At 40.5% G+C, this 20,473-nt stretch overlaps 1 protein-coding gene across 2 annotated transcripts; it reads right to left on the bottom strand.

Moving 5' to 3' along the window:
• Window positions 1–81: 81 nt before the first annotated feature.
• Cfap418 (cilia and flagella associated protein 418) lies at window positions 82–20,465 on the bottom strand. 2 transcript variants are annotated; one of them, XM_048358887.1, is made up of 6 exons: window positions 20,260–20,463; window positions 15,383–15,458; window positions 11,718–11,782; window positions 11,113–11,178; window positions 4,948–5,043; window positions 82–435 (listed from the first exon to the last, which is right to left on the bottom strand). In XM_048358887.1, the coding sequence occupies exons 1-6, from the start codon at window positions 20,412–20,414 to the stop codon at window positions 282–284; spliced, it is 612 nt and encodes a 203-aa protein (XP_048214844.1). In that variant the 5' UTR covers window positions 20,415–20,463; the 3' UTR covers window positions 82–281. The 2 variants fall into 2 exon arrangements, with proteins under 2 accessions (XP_048214844.1, XP_048214845.1); XM_048358888.1 differs by lacking the exon at window positions 4,948–5,043 and having other exon boundaries at window positions 20,260–20,465.
• Between the last annotated feature and the right edge of the window lie 8 nt (window positions 20,466–20,473).

The following is a 20,473-nucleotide window of genomic DNA, read 5'->3' as shown; positions in this document are numbered from 1 at the left end:
CATGAGTTCAAGCCCCAGGACAGACAGACACACACACACACAGACACACACACAGAGACACACAGACACACACACACACACACACACACGAGTAATTCTAAGTGTTATAATATGTCTGTCTCCTCTAGTCCACTGGTTTTCAAAAACCTGTGTAGTGAAGTGAAATTCACTATCTTTCTCCAAGGGGCGTGGTATTAGTGGACACCTTTGTCTAAATATGATGGCAATCAACTGGAGTCTGTTCTCACTGACGCACTTGTCCCAATGTAAAGTCTGTGTTCCTAATGTTTACCACAAACCCAGCGAAGCTGATGATCGGTCTGTAGGTCGGTCAGTTCTTCAATAGTTCTCCAGCTACACTGGCAGGCATAGGCCCGGGCTCCTTTCTTCATGATTAGTTTTGTTTTTAATTTGTGGAAGTCTGGCACATTGTTCCTGTTGGTAAACAGGAAGGTTTCAGCATTATAGCTTTCTTCAGTGTTTAATGATACAGAAGTTCTGATCCCTGTAGCTTCTTGTTTCCAAGCTGAGAGTATTTAAACAGCAAATGATCTTAGTTCCTTCACACTAACAATAGAAGACAGGCTTCAGCAGTCTCTTTCTGACGATATTTCTTTGGTTTTTCAGTACTTACTTTTTCAAAGACAGGGTCTTGCTAAGTGGCCCAGGACAGACTCATGCATGGTCCTTCTGTTTTAGCCTTCCAAGTGCTGAGATTGGAGGCATGTAACCATCACACCCATTTAATATTCAGCGCTTTTTTTGGGAATAATTATTTATTGCTAAAGTGATGTACAGTTTCATACGAAAGGCAGTGGGTACATTTCATGTACAATTTGTTACCTCCTCCCTCATTTCTCTCCTCCCCCCTCCTATTCAGTGCTTTTTATTTAATTTTTTTTTCTTTTTTGCCAGTCCTGGGCCTTGAACTCAGGGCCTGAACACTGTCCCTGGCTTTTTTTTTTTTTTTTTTTTTTTTGCTCAAGGCTAGCACTCTGCCACTTGGGCCACAGCGCCACTTCTGGCCATTTTCTATATATGTGGTGCTGAGGAATTGAACCCAGGGCTTCAGGTATATGAGGCAAGCACTCTTGCTACTAGGCCATATTCTCAGCCCCTCAGCACTTTTTAATGGTAATCCTAAAGCATTGTACTGTAGAATACAGTCGTTAAAAGGCTGAAGAATTACTCATTTGATTTGTCAGGAATGACAAGAATGAGAAGAATGGCAATTACAGTGATTCTATCTCAGATATGCACGTATATCATAAAAATTAACAATACAGAAAGCAGAGAGAGCATAAGAAGCACAAAGGTAATAAGTTCTGATGAAAAATCCTTAACAGGAAAATGTACGTGTTCGTGTTGCATGTTGAACTCAGTCTGTATCTTTCATTTATTTCAGTGTTTTCTTAGTTAGGGCTATCAGCACCAAGTATATGCCAATCCCCAAATAAATGTTGGCAATGTTAAAGTAAGTAAATCATTGAGCAAGACAGCCATGGAAAATAATAATACTGAGATTTGATGTTTTTTTATAAAAAAAGAATACAGAATTCACTATAAATTTCATTAATAAAGAAAATCACAATTTTATGATAATTCACACGCTGGATTTATAAACATTCTGTGGCAAAAAATGAACAAATTCAAAATGGTATGACAAAGTATACAAAGTGAAATGATGAGGGGCTGGGAATATGGCCTAGTGGCAAGAGTGCTTGACTCGTATACATGAAGCCCTGGGTTCGATTCCTCAGCAACACATATATAGGAAACGGCCAGAAGTGGCACTGTGGCTCAAGTGGCAGAGTGCTAGCCTTGAGCAAAAAGAAACCAGGGACAGTGCTCAGGCCCTGAGTCCAAGGCCCAGGACTGGCAAAAACAAAAAACAAAAAACAAAAAAAAACCCCAAAAACAAAGTGAAATGATGAAATAGAGTATAAATACTAAAGGGAGACAGTGCATACCTTGTGGATACACAGGCTAGAGTGCCCTCTAGTGGTCAGTGGGCACCACATTCAGTCCTCTCCTAAAAAACTCTGCAATGACATAGGTATAGAACCTAAAAAAAACCTCAGGTTTTTCCAGACCAATGGTCTGATTTTAGGAAAACGAGCTCTGGCTACTTAAACAACTTAGCTGAGGTTATAGTGCACTACGTTAAGAACTGAATATGTTTTATCTGAAATTAAAAATCAGGCTCTGCACCTGTGGTTCATACCTATAATCCTAGCTGAGATTTGAAAATTGGGGTTTGAAGCCGGACTAGGCAGACAAATCTGAGAGATTACCTCCAAATAACAAGCAGGTCAAAAAACACACAAGGAAATGTTAAAACCTCCCGGACATAAAGGAAATGCAAATCAAAACATGAAGATTCTATCTCACCCCAGTAAGACTGGCCAGCATTGAGAATTCAAATAATATATAATTCTGGAGGGAGAGTGTGTGTGTGTGTGTGTGTGGAAAAAGGAACCCTACTACAATGTTGGTGAGAATGTAACTAGTACAACCACTCTGGAGGTTCCTTAAAAAAATAAGCATAGAACTACCCTACAATCCAGCCATACCACTCTTGGGCATCTACCGAGAGCATTAAAAGTCAGGATACAGTAAAGACATTTGCACATCCATGTTCACTGATGCATTATTCACAATAGTCAAGTTATGGAAATAGCCCAGATGCCCTACAATAAAGTGGATCAAGAAAATACGGTATTTATGTAGAATGTAATTATACGAATAATATAATATAATCATTTGCAGGGAAAGGGATAGACCTAGGATCTTGGTTCGAAGCTCAGCCCAGGCTGGAAAGTCAGTGAGACTCTGTATGTGTGTATGTGTGTGTGTGTGTGCATGTATATGTACGTGTGCCAGTCCTGGGGCTTGAACTCAGGGCCTGGGCATTGACCTTAAGCTTCTTTTGCTCAAGGCTAGCACTCTACCACTTGAGCTACAGCACCACTTCTGGCTTTTTCCATGATTAACTGGAGATATGAGTCTTACTGACTTGCCTGTCCTGTCTGGCTTTGAACCTCAATACTCAGATCTCAGCTTCCTGAGTAGCCACTGGCACCTGGGTAGCCTCTGTTTCATTCTTTTTTCTCCTAAACATATTCCTAAGCATCTTGAGAGCTGAGAGACTATCCACTGATTTAAATAATAACTCAAAGTTTATTTTTAGTACTATAATAAATCTTCTAGTAGTGTGTGTGTGTGTGTGTGTGTGTGTGTGTGTGTGTGTGTGTGTGCGCGCGCGCGCGCGCGCGCGCATGCGCACGCGCCGGTCCTGGGGCTTAAACTCAGTACCTGAATGCTGTCTGAGCTTTTTGTGCTCAAGGCTAGGGCTCTAACCTCTAGCCTCAGCTCCACTTCTGGCTTTTTGGTGGTTACATGGAGATAAGAGTCTTACTGACTTTCCTGCCTGGGCTGGTTTCAAACTACAATCCTTAGATCTCAGCCTCCTGAGTAGATAGGATTATAGGAGTGAGCCACTGGTGCTAGCCTGCCTGCCTTCCTTTTTTTTTTTTTTTCATTTTGAGACAGAGTGGTATTATGTAGCCCAGGCTGGCCTTGAAGACATGATCCTCCTGCCTTAGCCTCCAGTGGTGTGTATACCATGCCTGGCTCCAATGTTCATGATGACTCATAACTCAGTTCCTTCTGTACTAACCAAGTCACCCATATGCTAACTCACAGTAACGTGCCTATGGCTGCCATTGGTTGTACATTACATACATCTTATCCTATAGTGGTTAACAAAAATGTATGGTTTAGAAGTGGAGGGACAAAGAGTGAACAAATGGAGCAGTGGTACTCACTAGACACTGTTTAAATTGAACTATACAACTCATGGGTGGGGATGGGAAGGAAAAACTGGGCGAGAACAAGGGAAGGGCTGACATTGTACAAATGTACTGTTTACCTGACTTACGTAACTGTAATCTCTCTGTACATCAACTTTATAATAACAATTAAAAGGTGCGTGATCTATCTTGTTGATATATAATGGCTATTAAACACAAGATACTAAGCGAGTTTAGAAAAGCAGGAAAGGCAAAGGGGAACTGAAATTAAAAGCTAACATTTCCAACTATGGGAATAAAAAGTAGGCTAAACCTAAGAGCAAGGGTTCTGAACCTGGGACCTTCTGGGACAGAACTAGACTTTATTTGGGTTAGGAACTGTAAAGCATCTGGAATTGTAATTTTCCCTGGGTTTTTATATTTTATGTGTGGATGTGTGAGGGCATGTGTGAGTTTAATGCCAAGCTGGGTGGTGAGGGACAGGGAGGGCTTGGTTAGGTAAAATGGCAAGCAGGTGTCCCAGAAGCTTGCACTGAATACGGTGATGGACTTAAGGTCTGGGCAGAGCCTGGATTACAGAGGGTCCTGAATGTCTACTAAGGAATTTGGACAGGATTCTGTGAGCAGAAAAGGTGGACATAACAGTGGCAAACTCAAGAGCTCTGCTTTCTGAACAAGAAAAGAATGGTTTGAAAGACCAGTGAATACTTGTATACGACTGTCAGAAAGAAATCCTTATTTAGACTGACAGCAAACAAATGGAAAAGAAGAGATAAGATAGCGAGAACAATAGTGAAGAGGAAAGCCACATGATCTGGCCAAGACCAAAAGACAATACAGCAAAAGGAGGAATGGAAAGTCCTTGAGACATTTTTTTTCAGAGTGAAATTCCTTAAAAACATATTCAGGAGCTGGATCTGATGGCTCAGACCTCAAACCCCAGACACTTGGGAGAGGGAGAAAACAGAAGGGAGGCTGAGTGGAATAAAAGTTAGTGAGATCCTATTTGGAAAACAAACTAAAAGTGAATGGCTGTAGGTGTGGCTCATGCCTGTAGTACATTTTTTCCTGGCAATAGTGAAGTTCACAGCTCAAGCCCCAGTGCTGAAAACAGACAAAATAAGAGGAAACATACCTGAAAAACAGGTAATCGCATGATGTGTCCCACATATAGTCACTGTAGCTCACTACCCAGAAATCACAAGCTATACAACGCAGACGGTCACATGCTCTGATCGGAGAAAAAGAAATGTTTATTAGAGACTAGTATGTATATATCTTAGGATACATTTACATATTATAGTTTGCTGAATCTGTAAGCAAAAAGTACAGATTAATTATGAGTGTTTGTACTAAAGAATTATTTATATGTCTAAATTTTCGGGTTAATTTTTGCGCACATCCAAGATTTTGCACATGAATACATACATGCACACACACATATACACATATGTATAGTAACAGACATAAACAAAGTAAGTAGATCTACAGATCTTTTTTTTTTTTTTTTTTTTTTTGCCAGTCCTGGGGCTTGGATTCAGGGCCTGAGCATGGTCCTTGGCTTTCTTTTTGCTCAAGGCTAGCACTCTACTACTTGAGCCACAGCGCCACTTCTGGCCTTTTCTATATATGTGGTGCTGAGGAATCAAAACCAGGGCTTCATGTATATGAGGGAAGCGCTCTTGCCACTAGGACATATTCCCAGCCCTATAGATCTTTTAATTAGATGATTTTCAAATTGTATCAGAGGGAGCTTTTTATTTAAGCTACCTAAGTGCTTCCCTTCCTACTGGAAGTTCCAGAAGCACCTCTATCAAAGAATATGTGACACTACCCTGTAACAAAACTTTCTCTACTGTAATGACTTCTGTGCTGGAATCATAGCTTGTTTTAGTTTCCCCATGACTTGGCATCAATATATTCACTTGCTTGGTTAAAATAAATTTCCTTGCTGGATTCTGGTGGCTCATGTCTACAGTCCTAGCCATTCAGGAGGCTGAAATCAGGAGGGTTGCAGTTCAAAGTCAGCTGGAGCAGGACAGTCCATGAGACTCCAATTAATCACCAAAAAACCCAATGTAGAGCTGTAGCTCAAGTGGTAGAATGCTAGCTTTGAGCACAAAAGCTCAGACAGACCATGAGTTCAGGTCCCAGGATGAATGTACACACACACACACACACACACACACACACACACACACACACTTCCTTGTTGAATGGCAATTCCTTTGTACAATTAAAGCTAAAAATAAAACAAAAACTTCCTGAGAAGCTTTTATGTGTTAGAGATTCTATCTTCATAATGCTTAGGTTATATTGAGAGATGAAATAAGCATCACTCATAGTAACTAAACTATAGAGAATGTTGAAGGTGAAAGTGCCTTGAATGAAGTACTAAGTAGAGAAAATGAGGAGACCAGGGAGGTGATGGGTTGCAAAGACTCTGATAGGAAGGTGCATCTGAATAGTTTCTTTAAAAGCTATGAGGGTTTAAAAAGCTATGTTTAAGGCAGCTATGTACATATGATTATATAAGATGAGGCTAAGCAAATTGAACTCCAAAAGATGGAAACAGGAAGATTTTATTGTTGTTGTTATGTTTAATGTACTAGGTGAATTTCCTATGGCGTACCCCCTGTGGTCACCATATATGATTTTGGTACATTGGATATTGTATATATGTTTATCTGAGCTAGGGAAGGGAAAGAAAAATGAAGGAAGGTGTAATAAATATGACAAGAAATGTACTCAATACCTATTATGTAACTGTAACCCTTCTGTACATCACCTTGACAATACAAATTTTTAAAAAGCTATGTGTAAGGGAGGAAAAACAGTATGCTTTTATACTAATATCAAAGATGCAGGAAGAGCAAAATTTAGGTTTCAGAGGAGTAGAAATGCTAGAACAATATTTAGCATATAATTGGTATTCAATGAATATCTGAGAAATTGAAGTGATAATAAGCATTCTCCTATAGTTACCATGCTATGTACATATCATCTATAAATGTACATGGCATAGTAACTATAGAAGTAAAGTGATAACATATAGCAAGTTTAAAAAGAATTATAAATTGCTGCCGTACCAAACAATTCATTTTGCTTAGTAGTTCTAATTGACTTTAAAAACAGAAACCCTTTCTATTGTTTGAAATGTTTATTAACCAGAAACAGACACATCTGATCATCTGAAAACTAAAAGATGAGTTTTCAAGGCATAGGAGCTAGTGTGAGCACATACACAGGGAAAGGCTCAGCAAGACTAGGAAACTTAGCTTGGTGCAGGTGACTCATGCCTGTAGTCCTAGCTACTCAGGTCTGAGGATCCTGTCTGGGCAGGAAAGTCTGTGAGACTCTTTCTCTCCAATTAACCACCAGAAAACCACAAGTGGTGCTGTGGCTCAAAGTGGTAGAGCGCTAGCCTTGAACAAATTGCTCAGGGACAGTGCCCAGGCCCTGAGTTCAAGCCTTCAAGCCCTGTGACCAACCAAAACAACAACAACAACAACACCACCACCACCAAAAAACCCCTAAAAACAAAAAACAAGGACAAAAAAGGAAAACTTCTCAACACATGTCCCCCATCCTCCAATGACAAGATGAGAAAATGACAAGAAAGGAAAAAAAAATTCACTGTCACAAGTAGTTAGCAAAGTGCATGGACTCTGGATCCTCTTATTATTATTAGTGTTATTTTTGCTTTAAGTGTCAGTACTGGCTGGGTTTTTTTTTTTTTTTTTTTTGGACAGTCCTGGGGCTTAGACTCAGGGCCTGAGCACTGTCCCTGGCTTCTTTTTGCTCAAGGCTAGCACTCTGCCACTTGAGCCACAACGCAACTTCTGGCCATTTTCTGCATATGTGGTGCTGGGGAATTGAACCCAGGGCCTCATGTATACGAGACAAGTACTCTTGCCACTGGGCCATATCCCCAGCCCTTGCTTGGCTTTTTTTGCTCATAGCTGGTGCTCAACCATTTAAAAATATATACACATTTCATAAGCAATTTAATTTTCTTTCAAACTGTCAACAATTGACAAAGTTGAATCTGGTACATATGGAAATTCAACAAATGTACATTTGTACAAATGTGAATTCACATTTTGGGTATACAAGTCAGCAAATGCAAAATAATGGTTCCCAAAGCTACCATTTGGTTTCTTATGCATATGTAGCTTATTACATGACGGCACAGAGTGTTAACTTTAATGCCTTAATACATACGTGCAATTTGGCTGAATTACCGCTGCTGTGGGAGTCATTATTTAGAATCTCCTGACATCTTGTATGTGTAAAATATCAACCATAATGTTAAATACAGCTCTTTAATTTAATTTAAAATTTAGTAGTTTATTTAAATCTATTCACACTACCACTTTTTCTTACAAACACTGTCCTATGAGAAAAATGAAAGTAATGTGCAGTTAAAGAAGTCATTTCACTGCTATGATTCACTCTATTAGATCACAATTAGTACAGCCTATGGAATAATCCAGTCTGACAAACAGTTTAAAAAGTATGCTATAGATAAAATTCAGTTGGCTTGAAAATAATGTCTTGGCTTTTATCTATATCACTTACTAATGCCACTATACTTCCAACTATTATTCCTTTTCCTTTCTACCAACTGAGCTAAAGGACTAAGTTCTGTGTGTGTGTGTGTGTGTGTGTGTGTGTGTGTGTGTGTGTGTGTGTGTCTCTGTGCCTGTGTCTCTGTGTGTTGGTTCTGGGGGCCTTAACTCAGTCCCTGGGTGTAGGTGCTATCCTTGAGATTTTCTGTTGAAGGCTGGCACTCTGTCACTTGAGCCACAATTCTACTTCTGGCTCTCTTGGTGGTTAACTGGAGATAAGTGTCTCATGGATTTTCCTGCCTAGACTGGCTTTGAACTTCAATCTTCAGATCTCAGCCTCCTGAGTAGCTAGGATTATAGGTGTGAGCCACTAGTGCAGCTCCAATAGCAAAAGCAGCTACTTCCTTCCTAGTCACATTAAATACAATAAATTGGTGCACTTGAAAGTGTATTTAGGAGGTGAGGGGTCAAGTTACCAGTCTGAGTCCTTGTTTTGTAATACTGAGTGTGACTCTGGGCAAGGCATTTTACCTGGGAGTTTAGTTTTCTTTTTTTGTACTGGTCCTTGAGCTTGAAATCAGGGTCACTTGAGCTACATCTCTACTTACAGCTTTTTGGTGGTTAGCTGTAGATGGTTAACGAGACAGACTTTCCTGCCTGGGCGGGTAGTAAAACGTCTATGAGACTCTTATCTCCAAATAACCATCACAAAGGTGGAAGTGGAGTTGTGGCTCAAGTGGTAGAGTACTATCTGTGAACAGACAGCTAAGCAACAGACAGCACTTAGACCCCGAGTTCAAGTACTAATACCATCAAACAAACAGACAAAAACCCCAATAAGGTAATGTAGGTAGTAGGGTTTGTTTGTTTGTTTTTTTGTCAAAAATAGAAAGGTAGCAAGGCAGGGCCAAGATTTTCTTTCTTTCTTTCTTTTTTTTTTTTTTTGCCAGTCCTGGGCCTTGGACTCAGGGCCTGAGCACTGTCCCTGGCTTATTTTTGCTCAAGGCTAGCACTCTGCCACTTGAGCCACAGCGCCACTTCTGGCCATTTTCTATATATGTGGTGCTGGGGAATTGAACCCAGGGCTTCATATATATGAGGCAAGCACTCTTACCACTAGACCATATTCCCAGCCCTGGGCCAAGATTTTCTTAAAATCATTCTGCATTGTGAAAATGGTGATGGAGTACGACTGTCTGAGATACTGGGTGACAAAGTGAGTTTGGAAAGCAGCAGGGGACAGATAAACAGTAGTGGGGTTCTGATTTAGAAATACGTAATATCAAGTGACTGTGCTAGAAAAGGTTTCAGGTAATTGTAAGGACCTGAGTGACTAAATATAGTAAGTTTTAGTGTTAAAATTATAATAGCTTCTGGTGATGACACCATGCTAGAGGGCTACACCCCCACCTGTGAGACTAGTTTCTTATAGTTTGATATTTAAAAATATAGGGAACCCCCATTCCCCTCTGTACCTAGGTAGCAACCATGGTAACAGACAGTAAACAAGAAATGATCATAGTCATAGACTATAGAAATAACCATAATAGTAAAGAAATGCCATGGTAATTGTTGGGTTGGTTTATTAATGATTGAATACTGGATTGTTCTGGCCCATTCATGCTTGCTTAGTGGTAATGGGAAAACTTGGTAGCAATTGTTAAAATAAAGTTGGTACTAGGTCAGCCTGATTGCAGAATTCTGCTTCTGTAAACAGCTTGCTTAACCCATTTGTGAGTTGCTCTACCCCCCTACCCCTGTGTTAACCCCCTACATTAGTGCTACGTGACTACCTGCTGTCAATTCCTGATACTGAGGCCAGTTCCTGATATCAAAGCCAAGATAGGTAACTGTAAGGGTAGATAGCCAATCAGGAAAACCCATGCTGGAATTTCCTTTGAGTGAACCAATGGTGTCAAAGGGCAGCTGTTGGCAATGGCAGCTTTGCGGTTTGCTTTAAAAGTAACCTGTGAGATCAGGGAGGGGTTGCTCTCCAAGGAGACAGCCCTGACCCAGTCAGCTAGTAATCTGGATGCTTGAGGGGAAATAAACTTTGTTATATTTTCGCATTGGGTCAGTCTCGTTCCTTTGATCACAGACCCCAAGTGTAATGAGGACCGGTAGCCTTTCTGCTGTTTGGTGAATCAGTGTGGCTTAGGCATTGTGTGTGGCACGGCTGCACTGCCTCCCACGGCCTGGGAGGAGGTGCTTTCTCCTGGTGCCCCTGAAAACCAAGCTCCAGGGCAGGCTGCTGGTGGTTCCTGCTTGTAATCCTAGCTACTCAGGAGGCTGAGATCTGAGGATCATGGATCGAAGTTGGCCCAGGCAAGAAAGTCTTATCTCCAAATAACCACCAGAAATAAAGAAGTGGCCCAGTTGGTAGAGTGCTAGCCTTGGGCAAAAGGGCTCCAGGATAGCACCCAAGCCCTGGGTTCAAGCCCCATGACCCACTGACAAAAAAGAATAAGAAAAAAAGAAAACCAAGCGTGACCTGGAGTGAGCTAGGAATTTCTACACAACAACACATAGCCTACATCACAGCTCTTGGTAGCCAATTCCCAAGAATGACAAACATTTCAACGAAGTGTCCTTAGAATGCCTAATAAACTATGCTTTATAAAATAAATTGATACCAAAACAGTAAGAACTACATCTTAACAAAAGAGCACCAACTTGTTAAAAAAAAATAAAATCTAATGGGAAAGAAAAAGGTATTTGTGACATCCTACCTCTGTGACGTATGTGTTCCAATCCCACATGGAATACTGCTTCCGCTCAGGTACACGGGCCCACAACTGGATGTGTTCAACAGATGGAGAAAAACAAAATTACAATAAAAAGAAATAGGAGAAGTGCATTTGACCCCAATGACTTCGTGTTCTTGTAATCAAATTGTACATTTCTCCTTGCAAGGCAACTATATCAAAGAAGAGGTATTTATTTTATTGGATATACCCTACATATTCAGGAACACTCAAGGAGTTCAAATGAGTCACAGAAAAATGTGTTTGCCAAGTAGGGTAAGGAACAAAGTGAATGCTAAAGAATATAACAGAACATTAATTTTGAGAAACTGTTCACACATTTTTTAAAGCACAGTAGAAAATTATTTACAATAGCAATAATCTCCCATTTAATTTCCTTTACACTAAGAGTGTGTGTGTCATAGGCCGTAAGAACACTGAAGATATTGTTATTGATCTTTCTCCTGAAGGCCAACCTGCAACTGACTCTTCAGTGTCACTGCTGTTGAAATGATAACAAAACCTATTAGACTAAGCTCATGGTGTCTGCTCACTAGTGTGTGTAACTCACCAAAGCAGTCCCAACTTACCTTTTACTGAGGCCTTGAATGGAGGCTTTAGTAGATGTGTTACCTGAAGATCTAGACTGTAATTTCTGTTATAAAACAAAACAATATGAAGCCAAGAGTAACTTTGAGAATGGCAACACAAAAGCTAATATTCTTTGTTTCATAGCAAAACTATTTTTAAAATTTTGGTGGCATCATTTTGTAAGTATGTGAAAGGAAAACAATGATCACAACCATTTAAAGGTAACAAGGAAGTACAAATCCATAAGGAATTTGCAAATTACTTTCCTATACTGACTTTAAGTATAGGAAATTGATATACTGCCACTAGCATGCTAAGACTTAGAGTCACTTTATAACTCTTCAATTAATATCAGAGTTCAATGATTTAATATGAAGGGCCTGCTATTTAAAACTTAATTCTGGAAAAATTCAATTGAGGAAGGAAAAAAAACTCAGACCTATTTTTAAAGGCTATGAGTAGTAGGGATCTGAATTAAAAATAAATGAACCAAAGTCCTGTATAACTTCAGGAATATTAATTTTGACTAAATGGAGTTGTATCAACCAATAGATATTCAAGGAAAATGTAGTTACCTTGTTATAATTAAACAGTAGTTCCTATATGATTATATAATGTGCCCATCATTAGCTAGCATTATTAAGTGTTAACTGGTACATGTTCCTAAACAACATAAACCAACCACATATTAGGACCACCACCAAGAAAAGGAAGTAAGATGGAAAAAGGCAATTTAAACTATGTAGAGACATGGCTTCATTTTACCTATGGAATGAGGAAGTTGAATAGAGGCAAAAATAATCTCCTTTGCTATTCCTCTTAATTCCCCCCCACTTCCATCTGAAAAATAGTATTGTGCATGGGTCTTTACTTTTTTGCCAGTCCTGGGATTTGAACTCAGGGCTTGGGCACTGTCCTTGAGCTTCTTTTGCTCAAGGCTATTGCTCTACCACTTGAGCCACAGCACCACTTCTGGCTTTTTCTGAGTAGTTTATTGGAGATAAGAGTCTCATGGACTTTCCTGCCCCAGGTGGCTTTGAACTGTTATCCTCAGATCTCAGCCTCCTGAGTAGTTAGGATTATAGGCACTGGCTGGGTCTTTTCATATTAGGAAATGTTATCCAAATATGACACTTTAATACAGTGACATTTATTGTTGGTTTCTGGGCTTTCAAGAGTGGGTCTGAAAACAGTTAAAAATGTAACAAATGACACCCACAGTCAGCTCTAATCCTAGCTACTCAGGAGGCTGAGATCTGAGAATCATGGTCGGAAGCCAGACCAGGCAGGAAAGTCTGTGAGAATCTTATCTTCAATTAACCATCAAAAAGCTGGAAATGGAGTATGGCTCAAGTGATAAAGCATTAGCCTTGAGTGAAAAAGTTCAGAGACAGTGTCCAGGCCCTGTGTTCAAGCCTCAGGACTGGCATGTGTGCACGCACACAAACACACACATACACACACACATACACACAGATGCAATAAGTGAGAGAGCTATGGCTGGGTGAGAGTTAGGGCTTTGGAGTATGAGATGCCTGTTAGGACAATAAATATTTAACACAGGCCTGTTCTCTCCCTTAAAGGATGGAAAATCAGATGTAATAACTACAATAGAAATGCATAAAATTTATTCTTCATGATTTAAGAGTTATAGTCATTTCAATTTAGTATATCTTAAAGCCATACCAGAGAAGTATTTATCTTCTGAATACCTTCGAATTGAAAATACTGTTTCATATACAGATATATAACTTAAAGTAGTTAATAATGTTCAGATGATTAATGAGTAACAAAAGCATCATGCCATTTGCTTTAGCTACTAATTAGCATCATGCTTTGGCACTTAGGATGCACTAATTTGCCACTTGTGATACTTGGAGAGTGTTTAACATTACCATTGCATTGGCTTATCATGAGACAGGTGAATGAAAATGTCAAATTTAGAAAAACTCAGATTTTAAAAGGTATCCTAATACGAGGACTGTAATCCTACCTACTCAGGAGGCTGAGATCTGAGGACCAAGGTTCAAAGCCAGACTGGGAAAGAAAGTCTGTGAGACTCTCATCTCCAATTAGTTGGTAAAAATCTGGAAGTGGAGGTGTGGCTCGAGTCGTAGAGCACTAGCCATGAGCAAAAAAGCTCAGGGACAATGTACAAGTCCTGAGTTCAAGTCCAGGATCCAGACAGACAGACATGCACATATGCATGCATGCACACACAAACTATAACAGTCAGATCATTCTCAGCTGTTTTAACCTTGCTTAGCTTAAAACAATAACAACAACAACGAAAGCTCCTGTGTTATATTTATTTCTTTGTTATACATACTTATTTTCTGCATTTTCTTTGTGATCTTTATAAATTAGACATGTTCACTCTCTTTACAAAAATCTAATGAATATGTTACACACAGCCCTTGTTGGTACACACTAAGGTGTACAAACTCTCATACACTGCTGGTGAGAAAAACATAAATGACACAGCTACTTTGAAAAAGACTTCAGCAATGAGTAGAAAAGGTGAAGCATAGCTTCGCATAGCCTCGTCCTTCCTCCTCTAAGGCTTGCACACAAAAAGACATCAGATGAAGCACTATTTGCAAGAGCAAACTACTGGGTATAGTCTAGATGTCCATGGCCAGTGAAGTGAATAAATAACTTGTTTATAGCATCTACCTTCTAAAAATATCAAAGTATTGGTGGAAAGGACTACCTCTGGAAAGGAAGGTTGCAGAGCAGGACTTGAAGAGGCCTTAAAAGATATCTCTGCTGTTTAAGAATAAAATTCGGTGGACGCCCAGTTCAACCTAGGCTACATAATGAGTTTGACGGAGGCCATCCTAAGCTACAGATGGCCTCTGTCTAATAAAAAACATTTTTTGTTAAATTAAAAAAGCACAACAAATATAGCAAAATACTAAGATATATTTAGTTTTAGTTTGGATAGCTATTAGGATAGGTTCAGTAGAAAGATAATTATATTATTATTATTATTTTATGAACATTTTATAAAATTAAAAGGCATATATAAATATTAAAAAGGTTTTTTTTTGGAGCTAGTTCTGGGGCTTCAACTTAAGGCCTGGGCGCTGTCCCTGAGCGTTTTTGTTCAATGCTAGAATTATACCCCTTGAGCCATAGCTCCACTAATGGCTTTTTGGAAATTTCCTGGAAATAAGAGTTTCACGAACTTTTTCTGCCTGGGCTGGCTGGGAACTGAGATCCTCAGATCTCAGCCTCCTCAGTAGATAGGATTACAGGCATGGCCAGCTAAAAAGCTAAAATATGAACACTTTAGTCATAGGCTATCAGCAACAACACTGCAGCTGAGATGCTAAACCCATACCTGCAATGGATATTGTCTGTTTTGAGCTTTTTACAAAGGTGATTTTAGACAGCAAATAAATACAAGTGACCAACCTGACAGTTGTGGTGCCTTTTACACTAACTGCTTTCCTAGTTTCTTATTCTTTCTGAAAAAGGAACAGGAAAGCACATACAGAGAGTTTCTCATATTTAATTTCCTCTATATTTCTTTAAGTAGAACCATTTTTAAAAGTAACTACTCAGAATTCAAAGGACAAAGATAGCCACTGTGCCTTCTTTAAGGCTATTCTGTCAGGAAATTCAAAGTCTTACTGCAAATTAGTAACACTTGACTTACAAAGGATTTTTTATCCAAGTTGGGTTCTTCAAATATTTCATTAATAAGACTTTCAAGATCTTCTTTTTCTGTTGGTCTGAAAAAGAAAAGCACACAGAGAAAATCTCTCCCGAAAATGTAAGAACAGATAAGGTCTTTAAATAAAGAATTTTCTTTCACGGTCACTATTGGAGATTATAACTTAAGGAGAGGTATGATGTTAACTGTTTTTCTTGCTATGATGCAGTCTAAGTTATTGAGACAAATATATTTTATTGGTATAAATTCACATACGCTCTTTACTGTTGCATATATACAAAAGACAAATAAGACAGTTATACCTACATGTTACGTTCAAGAGAAAACTGGGAGTATACTCTTCTAAATGACATCAATTACTCATTTAGAGAGTATGAAAATAAGTGGAATTATAAGTAGCACCTATTATAAGCAAAAGTTTCCATTCGATGTCAACCATGTCTCTTTGCAAATCCAAAGGTTGCATCGTCAAATGACAAAAAACAGACAAAGAAAATTCAACTCAAGCCAAGCAAGTAAAACCCTTGATGGGACTGGTGGCTCACACTTGTAATCCTAGCTACTCGAGAGGCTAGGGTCTGAGGATCATCATTTGAGCCAGTTGGGGCAGGAAAGTCTGTGAGCCTCTTACCTCCAATAAACTACCAAAAAGCCAGAAGTGGAGCTGTGGCTCAAGTGGTAAAGCCCTAGCCTTAAGCACAAAGAAGCTCAGGGACAGAGCCTAGGCCCTAGACCCTTACCAGTTCAAGCCCCAGGACTGACACCAAAAAACAAACTCACCACACCAAACAAATATAAATAAACCACCTAACCAAATTTTATTATTGTTAATGTTTTTTGGCTTGAACTCAGGGCCTGGGCACTGTCCCTGAGCTTCTTTTACTCACAGCTAGCACTCTACCACTCGAGCCACAGCACCACTTCCGGGTTTTTCTGGTTTTGTGGTACTGAGGAATAGAACCCAGGGCTTTATGCATGCTAGGCAAGCACTCTACAACTAAGCCATATTCTCAGTCCCCACCTAGCCAAATTAAAAAAAATACAACCCCCCCAAAAACAAAACAAAACACATACATAGGTTATCACTTTATCTTCTGCAGACAAAGCAATTCTGCACTGTTTCTGCACAGGATAACTTCTATTTAAAAGTGCAGCTCTGTCCTAGGGCTTTATATGAGGTACCTCTATTATCCTAATTTTTAGGTGAAGAAAAGGCAGAGAGGTTCAGAAGTTTGTCCAAGGTCACACAAATCACAGGGGAAAAGGCTTGGAATAAGTGAATGCAGTATACTACCTACCATGCTGAGAGATGAATTCTTTTTAAAGTTTACATGTTGCAGATGCTATATCAATATTATCAACGCCACAGCTTCATTGGACATTTAATCAACTTGTTTTGGAAGGCAAGTTTTATTTTTGTTTGTTTTGGCCAAACTCTCTTAGAAATATATTTATTCTCAAATCTCTTAACACCAGGAATTATAGCCCTTCTTTGTTCTTGCCTGGAGTAAGATTAATTTAGCATGATGTGAGAAAATTCAGAGCCTATTGCTTCATGCTTGATGGTTGATCCCAGCCTTTCTGCTTCATTCCTCCCTCTCTTTTATTCCTAATGTCTTGCTCTGGCTTTTTCCTTTGCCTTAAGAAAAAAAAAATAACCTGCCACCACAACAAATTCCAAAACAACCCAAGCTATTCTGAAAAATAACATTTATTTAAGCTGCCACCTTTCCTTACTCACTGCCGAAATATTCTATATCCATTTGCTTCTTCCCAAGCAGATTAGACTTGGCATCAGTGGTAATCTTGATGAATTTCTCAACTTAAAACTTCCAAAAGCCCTCATTTGGTGAGGGAAATAAAGATACCTTCAGGGCGTTGTGGAGATAAAATAACACCTATTAAAGAGCCAGACTTTGAAGTCAGGCCCCATTTTACCACATGAACTCCACTTTACCACGTGAACCTGAGATAAGCAGGCCCTGTGAGCAAACCCAGGACAAGCTTATTAGGGTCCAGCTGGTCAAGAACTCTAACCGCTGGGAATGCTTAACTCTAACCGCCCCTAGAATGCCTCGAGCCCTGAGCCAATCAGATTTGTACCTGTGTCCTAATCTTGCCTGCTTGAACACCTGATGGCTGTAACTTTGTTTTTTGGCCTTTATAAGCCCTGTGCAATCACAGCTCGGGGCTTCCTCCTAACCTCCTGTGTCGGTGGTCGTTTCGCGACTTGGCATAACACTATAAAGAACCTAGCATAGAGAAGTGACTCAAAAAGTATTAGCTATTATTATTGCAGCTATTATCTGAGAGAGTATACTTAAATATTCCTATCATTATCAACCTAAACACTTGGTTACTATTGTTTTCTCAAAGATAGGGTCTTGTTGAATGCCAGGACTAAAGGCATGTGTTACCATGTTGTGCCAAGTCGCGAAACCACCACCAAGAAGACCACCGAGACTCAGACATTCCGAAATGCAAAAGCAAGGCAAGGCTTTATTTAAGCGAGCTGCAACTCGGGCCTCCTTCTACTCACCGACACAGCGGAGGTTAGGAGGGAGCCCCGAGCTGTGATTACACAGGGCTTATAAAGGCAAAGAACAAAGTTACAACAATCAGGTGTTCAAGCAAGCAAAATTAGGATACAGGTACAAATCTGATTGGCTCAGGGTTCGATTCTAGGGGTGGTCAGAGTTAAGCATTCCCAGCGGTTAGAGTTCTAGACCGACTGGGCCCTAATGGGCTTGTCCTGGGTCTACTCACAGGGCCTGCTTATCTCAGGTTCGCGTGGTAAAGTGGGGTTCACGTGGTAAAATGGGGCCTGACTTCAAAGTCTGGCACTTCAACCATACATGGTTCCATATGAGACTTTAAACAAAAACTGAATTATGTATTCCTCTTTATCATTTTGAACACTTTGACAAATTGTTTTTACTACTAATACTAGTCAATTTGCTTCCTAGATTTTATTTTTTTAATTTTTTTAAATTTTTTTTAAAACCTATGTTTTATTTTTATTTATTTATTTAATTTGTCGGTCATGGGGCTTGGACTCAGGGCCTGAGCACTGCCCCTGGCTTCTTTTTGCTCAAGGCTAGTACTCTGCCATTTGAGCCACAGCACCACTTCTGGCTGTTTTCTGTATATGTGGTGCTGGGGAATTGAACCCAGGGCCTCATGTATAGGAGGCAAGCACTCTTGCCACTAGGCCATATCCCCAGCCCCTGCTTCCTAGATTTTAAATATTAACCTTATCCCAAGGCAAAATTTTAAAGTAATATTACATATATATTCCTATATGGATAATATATAGGAACTATATTTAGAATTAGGTTTATGGTCTTTGTTGCTTTTTGCTTAGCTGCCAGACAAAATGCTTAACACAAATGACAACACTAGTGATTCACAAAGCTTTTATAAATGCACTATTGAAAAATCTAAGGGCCCATTGAGAGCAGTGATTATGGTTGTTTCTACATTTATTTTAAAAAGTGCTCCTTGACATTCGAATAAGTTTTAGAACTTCTGATTTAAACTACTTTAGGTTTTTTTTCAATGGTTTTTATGTTCTGATACTTGTTTCAGTCCTGGGGCTTGAATTCAAGAGCCTAAGTGCTGGCCCTAAGCTTTTGTGCTCAAGGCTAGCATTCTACCACTTGATCCACAAGCTCCACTTCCCAACTTTTTTTTTTTTTTTCTATCCTGGGGCTTGAACTCGGACCACTTCCCAACTTTTGATAGTTAATTGGAGATAAGAGTCTCATCACTTTCCTGCTGGCTTCAAACTGCAATCCTCAGATTGGGGTAGGATAGTGATTTTTTACAAATACATGTCATTGTAAGTAAGTCTAGAGAATTGAGTAGCACTTCTGGGATGTAGATGTAGTTGGAAAGTCAACAAGAGTGATCCAAACACGTCTCTGTGTAATTTCCCAAACATTCTAGGCAAAAGGCAATTAACAAAAGATTCTAGCAGTGTTTCTACAAGTCATGACTTTGAAGGGCGACTCCCAACTGATGGATTTTTTTTTTTTTTTGAGGTTGAGGGGGAAATAGGCGAAGCAAGAAGTCCTATTAGTAATGATTACACAGTGGAAAAAAGTTGGCAAATTTGAAGTTTTTTTTTTAAGGGCTAAAAAAGAAATCAGAGATTAAGAAATGCCCCCAAATTTGGATATGGGTGCCAGTCAACCGATTGTTCCCTTAACTTGGATCATGGTGGCTAATTCATGTAGGTAGTATTGCCAACAATAAATTGCCGGCATGAATCTCCTCCCCTCTAACACCCTGGGTTTAAAAACACATCAAGTAATGACCGAACAGAAAGTAGGTTTTTTTTTTCCTTCCTCCTCAGTGACAGGCCCAGGGATGGCCCCAGGTCAAGGGGTCGGGAACACCGCAGGGTTACAACGCTCGGTCGCACTAAACTACAAAGGATCTGGTGCTGGGGCGGAACAGGAACAGGCTGGCTGGGGCCCCGGAGAGGGCCGTCCGCGGGCGAAGACTCCAGCCGGAGCCCCAGCCCGATCCCCAGCCCTCGGTGTGGGTGTACCTGGCCGACTGAGCGGGAAGGGCGGGGCTCGGCGGGCGCCAGAGGGAGGGACCAGCTCGACAGGGGGCGGAGCCTGTGGGAGGGGCGGGGCTTGGGCCTGGCTTGGAGAGGCCGAGAGGCTAGAGGCCCCCAGTCTCAGAGGCGCAGACCCCCGGGCGGGAGAGTGCGGGGCAGGGTCAGGAGCGCTGCGCGAGGGTGGGAGTCGCCCACACGTCTCGCTTGTATGCGGCAGGGGGTGGGGTGGGGGTAGGGACGGCTTCGAGCAGGCTTTCGCTAGGACAGCCCACCCCTCCCGCCCGTGAACCTGAGAGTCTTCCTCGTCTGGTCTGGCCTCGAGTCGCTGAAGTGGGTGACGCCGCCGTAGCCTTTGGCCGGCTCGGCCCTGTCCGGTCCCCGAGGGTCGGATCTGCAAAACTTGCTCTCGACTTCATCCAAAAGCTCATCCAAGTCCTGCGCCATCTTGAATCGTCACGTCTTTCCCTCTCTGGGGTGGCCCGGGGCCGCGGTGGTTTCCAGGG

Source organism: Perognathus longimembris, chromosome 12 (assembly GCF_023159225.1).
Source record: "Perognathus longimembris pacificus isolate PPM17 chromosome 12, ASM2315922v1, whole genome shotgun sequence".
In the NCBI taxonomy this organism is placed as follows: Eukaryota; Metazoa; Chordata; class Mammalia; order Rodentia; family Heteromyidae; genus Perognathus; species Perognathus longimembris.
The sequence above is the reverse complement of the archived record's forward strand: the minus strand, read 5'-3'. Positions and strand labels throughout refer to the sequence as shown.

Coding starts and splice junctions, on each gene's coding strand:
- Cfap418 (XM_048358887.1), bottom strand. CDS start 20,414: ATGGCGCAGGACTTGGATGAGCTTTTGGATGAAGTCGAGAGCAAGTTT. Junction 11,179..11,717: donor ATTCAAGGCCTCAGTAAAAG/GTAAGTTGGGAC, acceptor GAACACATCCAG/TTGTGGGCCCGTGTACCTGA. Junction 436..4,947: donor TGCGATTACCTGTTTTTCAG/GTATGTTTCCTC, acceptor GTTTACCAACAG/GAACAATGTGCCAGACTTCC.